At 38.4% G+C, this 8979-nt stretch overlaps 1 protein-coding gene across 1 annotated transcript in view; it reads right to left on the bottom strand.

The window, feature by feature from the left end:
• Window positions 1-4400: 4400 nt before the first annotated feature.
• The window catches only part of SLC28A2 (solute carrier family 28 member 2), a 39440-nt gene continuing 34861 nt past the window's right edge, over window positions 4401-8979 (bottom strand). The window contains exon 17 of the mRNA XM_058540541.1: window positions 4401-4518. Within this exon, the coding sequence (XP_058396524.1) occupies window positions 4401-4518 (118 nt within the window). The remainder of the gene's footprint in view (window positions 4519-8979) is intronic.

The raw sequence follows: 8979 nt of genomic DNA, 5'->3' as shown, positions 1-8979 counted from the left end.
GAAATTCCTACATAGAAAAATGCCATACAAATTCAACTTGTTTCTCATTGTTTCTAGTTGCAAGAATTTACAATCCAGCTGGGAGGACATGACATAAACACAACTTACACAGAATAACCACAGAAGTGTAACTCAAGGTTTAGCTGTCTTGATGTCCCCAAAGACCTCCAGCCTCCTGGAGAATCCTCCATCCTTTAAGATTTAATGGAAATGTTCTCATCCTATATAAAATGAGAAAAACCAGCATTGTTCCCAATATTTCTGAGGTTTCTTGGACACCTACCTCTCTCCTTATAATCTATGGCTCTGTTTTACTCTCTCTGTTGACTGCTCTCTCTCTGCTGCCTGGACTGCCTACACCCCACCATCTACATCGGACACCACCTGGATTCTTGACTTCTTCAAAATACCACTGGCACCAGACTGTATGTAGAGAAGACGTTTATTGAAGATTTGAGGGCACAGCTGGTGGGGTGACAGCAGGGTAAATATTAGGTATCCCTGTCGTTAAATGGCTTTTGCCCATTTCTGCCTCTGAGAAGTCCTCACCGGCCACCTTTTCACCAACAGGCCTAGCCCAGCATCATTTTTTGTGCGTGTGTGAGGAAGATTAGCCCTGAGCTAACATCTGTTGCCAGTCCTCCTCTTTTTTGCTGAGAAAGATTGGCCCTGGGATAACATCTGTGCCCATCCTCCTCTACTTTACATGTGGGATGTCGCCACCACATGGCTTGATAAGTGGTGCGTATGTCCACACCTGGGATCCGAACCTGCAAACCCCGGGCCGCTGAAGCGGAGCACATGAACTTAACCACTGCACCACCAGGCCAGCCCCACCCCGCATCATTTTGCTCCACTTTTTCTTTCTTTTGCCTTCCCATTTTCCACCTGCTACCCATAAGCTCCCCCCACCCCATTCCTGTTATACTCATGTAGCAATAATAGCTGATTAAAAGCTTACTTGGTACCAGGCAGTATAAGTGCTTTATATATGTTCTTTCATTTAGCAGACATTTCCTCTCCCTTCGTTTTGCCCCAGGTATTCAGGCCCAAACCCTTGGAGTTTCATCTTTTTAATTCTTCAACGAATATCAAACGTCCTTTTGTTTGTTTGTTTGCGAGGCATAGCGCTAGCTCCTAGGGCTTTGGTAACAAATAAAACACAGTTGGTCTCTGCCCTCATGGAGCTCTGCATTCAAAGAGCTGATAAAAGCAACTTGTTAAATAAAGATAATTCTGTCTTTGAGGGAACTGTCAGCTTTTATAGCAACCATTTCTCTACTTGCTGCAGTAGAAGACAACAATAAGGCAAATAGCAAAATAAGACAAAAATACAAAAGATGCCACACAGCAGGACACGATTGGCACATGAGTAGTTCAGAAAGTGTAAATATTTTAGAAACTGCTGAGATCACTTTGGTTAAACGAGTGTGCCTTGAGGCACTAGACTGGAGCAAGCAGAAGTCAGGCAGGGAGGGCTGGGATGGTATAGAAGAGGCATAGTGGTTAAGAGCAAAGCCTTTGGAGTCAGACAGAACCTGGGCTCAAACCCCAGCACTGTCACTTAATAAGCAACTTAAGTTGTTCTAGGGAGCAACTTCATCTTTCTAAGCCTATCTTTCCTCCTGTGGAAAACTGGGATAATAATAGTACCTTCCTCAAAGGGTTGTCGTATGGATTAAATGGGGGAAAACCAAACATATAAATCTCTTTAAGCAATGCCAGGACTGTGGTAAGTGCCAAGCAAACATTCATGTATGAAGGACCAAAGGCTCTCTATCTAAAGTCCTTACACTTTACTTGTGAAAAGAATATCTTTAGAGCATCTTACCATTTACACAATGTGTTTCTTTTTGTATACAATATTAATTCAAATTTTCTAGCAACTTGTAAGGCAGATATAATTAGCATCACCTTCATTATGCAGAAGTGGAAATTGAGCTTCAGAGAGATTATGAACTTTCCCATGTCTTCAAATTCAGCCAGGACTTTGAATCCAGATCTTTGCCTCCTAATCTTTTTATTCTTTTCTTAAAAGTCAATTACTTGCACGGAGGCGATAACCTTTTAAATGCTGGACAACCAGTAGCTTAGCCAAGGACTTTCACCAAGAGTAGATCAGGCTTCTAAAGAAGAGTCAGCAGTGGGAGTCAAACACAAACTTTGTCTACCTCAGGCTTCTAGAAATAATTGAGCAAATATAAGTTAATCTAAATGTCCATTAACAGGGAAACAGATAGATACCTTATGGTACCTCCTTACATGGAATACCATGTAGCCAATAAAATGAATGAGGTAGATCTATATGTACTGGCCTAGAAAGACGTCCACACACATTAAGCAAAAATGGCAGGCTGTGGACAGTATGCACAAGGGGCTTTAAGGTGTAGTGTTTAAGAGAACAGCCTCTACGCATTCAGTGACCCAGTCTGTCACTCACCTTTCCTTATCCCCAGGGTCATCTTTCCACACTACTACTCCCGCATCCCAACACGAACTCCATTTCTCCTGGTCCTAACTTTTCTCTTGCCTCCTCTCAGCCTCCTCTTTTCTGTCTGCCTGGGGCTGCTATCCCAGGGATGGAGGGGAGACGTGTTTGCGGAAGCCACGCGCATGAGCGTGGCGCCTCGCTCATGGGGGAGAGAGCCCGAGAGCGATTGGTCCCCGTTTCGCGCCTCCCAGGATTGACCGGAGCTACGCAACCAATCCCGGGCGGCCCAGCCCACTTCCGCCTAGGTCACTTAGGTGCTCCCTTTGGAGCGTTTCTTGGCCCAAGGAGTCGGCCTTGCCTTTGTTGAGGTCGCATTCAGTCCCGGCTTTTCCTATTCGCTCCTTCGGCTTGTGAGACTGTTCTGCAGGTGATGGTGTTAAGATTGTCATGCTTCCTGCTGTTATAGCGCGGCCCTCTAAGAGTTTAGAGCAGATTTGCTTTAAATAGGAAATTGAGAATTAGAAAGCCGGCCCTTCCCCCAGAAAGGAGATGCTTCCCACATTGTTCTTGTGTGAACTAAATTTCATACATAACTCAATAAATTGATGGTCGTGAACTCATGTCCTTAAATAGTAATAACAGTAGCTAACCCTTAGCTTGGGCTTACAGTGAACAGTCACTGTTTTGATGGCTTTACAACTTCACATCCTGTACCTATAAGGTAGTTCCCATTATCCCCATTTGATAGGCGAGGAAGTCAAGGCACAGAGAACCTAAGGAACTTGCCCAAGATCACCTGGGATAAGTGGCAGAGCCCGATTCAAAACCCGAGTTAATCTGGCCTAGTGTCCAGTACTATTAACTACTACATTCTGCTGCCTCGCAGAAAGAACCAGGCTAGGGTAGAAATCAGTGTGCAGGTCAAGAGGCAGTTGATTGAGGCTTCATTTTCTTTCAGGTCAAGTTTGGAAAATGTGGGAGAGGCGATAGGAATGGAGACTGGAAAGTAGACTAAGAGGTTCTGAGCTCAGATAATTGTGAAGTGTGAAGGGTTAGGGTTAGGGCTAGGGTTAGGGTTAGGGTTAGGGTTAGGGTTAGGGTTAGGGTTAGGGTTAGGTTAGCTAAGGGAACATACAAGTAATTACATCCGTGTTTTAAAATATACATATAATTTATTGAGGTGAAATTCACATAATATAAAATTAACCATTTTAAAGTGAAAAAGTCAGTGACATTTAGTGCATTGGCGATGTTGTGCAACCAGCACCTCTATCTAGTTCCAAAACATTTCCATCACCCCCAAGTAAAACCACATAATCATTAAGCAGTCATTCCCATTGTTCCCTCTCCCTATTCCTCCCTCCCCCCGACCCTTGGCAACCACCAATCTGTATTCTGTCTCTAGGGATTTATTCTGAATATTTCATATAAATTTATATATTTCATATAAATGGAATCATACAATAATAAGCCTTTGTGTCTGGCTTCTTTGACTTAGCCTAATGTTTTCTAGGTTGCTCTGCATAGCGTATATTGGTACTTCATGCTTTTTATGGCTGAATAAAATTCCATTGTATGTACATAACATGATTTGTTTGTCCATTCATCCGTTGATGGACATTTGGCCTGTTTCCACCTTTTGACTATTGCGAATAGTGCTGCTATGAATATGCATGTACATGTACTTGTTACTACAAGCAAGATTTGCAAGATTTTTTTTGATATGGTAATTATTATTTCAAATCTAAGCTCAGACAGAGCCCATAAGGAATTTCCTATATGGTTCAGCCAAATAATGGAAAGACAAATGCTACTTTTCATTGTCAGCATACAATGAACCAAAATGAAATTTTTACATTTACTGTTAAAGATCATGGTGAGTTAGTTGTAGAGTGGGAACTCAGAGTACATACACACCTTTGCCATCAAAAAGTGATCAAGATTGGGCTGTTATGGAAATGGACCAGCCTTAGGCACAGACGGCATTAGTGTAGAGTTCGCAGCAGTTAGCAAGGGCTGTGGCACTGAACTCTTTATCTTCCCAGGGACCAGAAAAAGAAGGAGAGTTGGTGTCATTCAGAGAAGTACTGAAATGAAAAGCCAGAGAGATACATAGTGGGTCAGATAAAAACAATGCAACAAGACAATAAGTTCTACCAAAGAGCTGAAAAACAAAAACAAAAACCTATGAACGGATCCAATCTCCATGACCAAATAAATAGGACAGAATTAAGTGTATTCTGTCCCAAGATAATACTAGCAAGAAACCCTATACAATGTGTCTACTTCTGTGCCCAATTCCTAACCATAGTCCTTTTGGGAATTTCCTTTCCAAACATCACTGAGGCAAAATTTACACCTTGTAATATGATTCAGAGTTGAATTTATTCTGAAAAGTGAGGTGGCATTCCAAAGCCACTTTCCTCTTGAAAAAGGAAAACAGCTCAGGCTTATTTATTTATTTATTGTTTCAGCTTTATTGAGGTACAATTGACAAATAAAATTGTAATATATTTACGGTGTACAACATGATGATTTGACATAAGTATACATTGTGAAAGGATTCCCAGCATTGAGTTAATTAACACATCCATCACCTCACATTTACCTTTTTTTTTTTTTTTTTTTTGGTGAGAACACAATTTCTACTCTCTTGGCAATTTCCAATTATATAATACAGTATTATCAACTGTAGACCTCTTGTTATACATTAGATCCTCAGACCTTATTCGTCTTACATCTGAAACTTTATACCTTTACATCAGCCTCTCCCTATTTCTCCCACCTCCCAGTTCCAGGCAACTGCCATTCTACTCTCTGTTTCTTTGAGTTTGACTTTTTTTTTAGATTCCGCACATAAGTGATACCCTGCAGTATTTGCCTTTGTCTGGTTTATTTCACTCAGCATAATTGCTCATCCATCTTGTTGCAAATACCAGGATTCCCTTCTTTTATAAGGATGAATAATATTCCATTATATATTTACACCACATTTTCTTTGCCCATTCATCTGTCAATGGACATGTTGTTTTCATACCATGGCTACTGTGAATAATGCTGCAATGAACACGGGAGTACATATAGTGATTTTGTTTCCTTTGAATATATATCCAGAAGTGTCTTTGCTGGATCATATGGTAGTTCTATTTTTAATTTCTTTCAGGAACCTCCATACTCTTTTCCATAGTGGCTGTGCCATTTACATTTCCACCAACAGTGTATAAGGGTGTTCTTTTCTCCACATCCTTGCCAGCATTTTTAAATCTCTTGTCTTTTTGATAATAGCTGTCCTAACAGGTGTAAGGTGATATCTCATGGTGTTTTTGATTTGCATTTCCCTGCTAATTAGTGATGTTGAACACCTTTTCATGTACCTGTTGGCCATTTGGATGTCTTCTTTGGGAAAATGTCTATTCAGTTCCTCTGCTCATTTTTAAATCAGATTATTTGATTTTTTGCTATTGACTCGTATAATTTCCTTGTATATTTTTGATATTAACCTCTTATTGGATATGTGGTTTGCATTTTCTCCCATTCTGTAGGTTGACTTTTCATTCATTGATGGTTTCCTTTGCTGTGCAGAAGCTTTTTAGTTTGATCAAGTCCCACTTCTTTATTTTTGCTTTTGTTGCCTTTGCTTTTGATGTCAAATCCAAAAAATTATTGCCAAGACTAATGTCAAGGAGCTTACTTCCTATGTTTTCTTCTAGGAGTTTTAAAGTTTTGAGTACTATGTTCAAGTCTATAATCTGTTTTGAGTTGATCTGTATGTATGGTATAAGATAGGGGTCCAGTTTCATTCTTTTACCTGTGGATACACAGTTTTCCCAATACCATTTATTGAGGAGACTATTGTGTATTCTTGGCTCGTTTGTCAAAAACTGATTGACCATTTATGCATGAGTTTATTTCTGGGCTCTCTGTTCTGTTCCATTGATCTATATGTTTGTTGTTATGCCAATACCATACTGTTTTGATTACTATAGATTTAGAATATAATTTGAAATTAGGAAGTGTGATGCCTCCAGCTTTGTTCTTCTTTCTCAAGACTGCTTTGGTTATTCAGGGTCTTTTGTGGTTCCATATGACTTTTAGGATTGTTGTTTCTATTTCTGTGAAAAATGCTGTTGGAATTTTGATAGGAATTGCATTGAATCTGTAGATTGCTTTGGTTAGTATGGACATTTTAAAAGTATTAATTCTTCTAATCCATGAGCACAAAGTATCTTTCCACTTATTTGTGTCTTCTACATTTTGTTTCATCATTGTTTTATAGTTTTCAATGTACAGATCTTTCATCACCTTGGTTAAGTTTTTTCCTGAGTATTTTATTCTTTTTGATGCTATTGTAAATGGGATTGTTTCCTTAATTTTTCTTTCAAATATTTCATTGTTAGTTTACAGAAAAGCAACTGATTTTTGTATATTGATTTTGTATCTTGCGACTTACTGAATTCATTTATTAGTTCTAACAGTTTTTTGGTGGAGTCTTTAGGATTATCCATATATAAGATCATGTCATCTGCCAACACAGACAATTTTACTTCTTCTTTTCTGATTTGAGTGGCTTTTATTTCTCTTTCTTGCCTAATTGCTCTGGCTATGACTTCCAGTACTATGTTGAATAAAAGTGGTGAGAGTGGGCATCCTTTTCTTATTCCTGATCTTAGAGGAAAAGTGTTCAGCTTTTCACCATTGAGTATGATGTTAGCTATGGGCTTGTCATATATGGCCTTTATTATGTTGAGGTACATTTCTTCTATACCCAGTTTGTTGAGAGTTTTTATCATGAAATGATATTGATTTTGTCAAATGCTTTTTCTGCATCTACTGAAATGATCATATGATTTTTATCCTTAATTTTGTTAAAATGATGTATCACATTTATTGCTTTGTGTATGTTGAACAATCCTTGCATACCAAGAATAAATCCCACTTAATCATAGTGTATGATCCTTTTAACGTACTGTTGAATTTGGTTTGCTAATATTTTGTTGAGGATTTTTGCATCTACATTCATCAGGAATATGGCCTGTAATTTTCTTTTCTTTTTTTTTTTTTTGTGAGGAAGATCAGCCCTGAGCTGACATCCAATGCTGATCCTCCTCTCTTTTGCCGAGGAAGACTGGCCCTGGGCTAACATCCATGCACATCTTCCTCTACTTTATATGGGACGCCGCCACAGCATGGCATGACAAGTGGTGCGTCAATCCGTGCCCAGGATCCAAACCCGGGAAACCCAGGCCGCTGAAGCAGAGCGCGCGCACTTAACCACTTGCACCACCAGGCCAGCCCCAGGTAATTTTCTTTTCTTGTAGTGTCCCTATTTGTCTTTGGTATCAAGGTAATGCTGGCCTCATAAAATGAGTTCAGAAGTGTTTACTCCTCTTATGCTTTTTGGAAGAGTTTGAAAAGATTGGTATTAATTCTTCTTTAACTGTGTGGTAGAATTCACCAGTGAAGCCATCTGATCCTGGGCTTTGCTTTGTTGGGAGATTTTTGACTACTGATTCAATCTCCTTACTAGTAATCGGTCTGTTCAGATTTTCTATTTCTTCATGATTCAGTATTCGTAGGTTGTATATTTCTAGGAATTTATCCATTTCTTCTAGATTATCTAATTTGTTGGGGCATAATTGTTCATGATAGTTTCTTATGATCTTTAGTATTTCTGTGTTATCAGTTGTAATATCTCATCTTTATTTATTTGAGTCTTCTTTCTCTTTTTCTTAGCTTAACTAAAAGTTTGTCTATTTTGCTTATCTTTTCCAAAAAAATAGCTCTTAGTTTCATTGATCTTTTCTATTGTCTTTTTTTCTCTATTTCATTTATTTCTGCTCTGATCTTTGTTATTTCCTTCCTTCTGCTAACTTTGGACTTAGTTTGTTCTTCTTTTTCTAGTTCCTTGAGGTGTTAAATTAGGTTGTTTGAGATCTTTCTTTTTTCTTAATGTAGGCGTTTATCACTACAAACTTCCCTCTTAGGACTGCTTTTGCTTCATCTCATAAGTTTTGATATGTTGTGTTTCCATTTTCATTTGTCTCAAGATATTTTTTCAAGTTTTTTTTCCAGTTTTATTGAGTGAGATATAATTGACATATAACGTTGTATAAGGTATGCAACATAATGATTTGATATATGTATATATTGTGAAATGATTACCATGATAAATTTTGTTAACAGCCATCACCTCACATAGTTATAAATTTTTTTCCTTGTGATGAGTCAAGATGTTTTTTATTTCTCTTTTGATATTTTTTTGACCCATTGTTCAGGAACATATTGTTTAATCTTCACATATTTGTGAATTTACCAGTTTTTTTTCTTGTGATTGATTTCTAGTTTCATACCATTGTGGTTGGAGAAGATACTTGATATAATTTCAGTCTTTTTAAATTTATTAAGACGTGTTTTGTGGCCTAACATATGATCTATCAGAAAATTTCCATGTGTACTTGAGAAGGATGTGTATTCTGCTGCTGTTGGATAGACTGTTCTGTAAATGTCTGTTAGGTCCATCTGTTCTAACATGTAGTTTAAGTTGAATG

Source organism: Diceros bicornis, chromosome 5 (genome assembly GCF_020826845.1).
Source record: "Diceros bicornis minor isolate mBicDic1 chromosome 5, mDicBic1.mat.cur, whole genome shotgun sequence".
In the NCBI taxonomy this organism is placed as follows: Eukaryota; Metazoa; Chordata; class Mammalia; order Perissodactyla; family Rhinocerotidae; genus Diceros; species Diceros bicornis.
The sequence above is the reverse complement of the archived record's forward strand: the minus strand, read 5'-3'. Positions and strand labels throughout refer to the sequence as shown.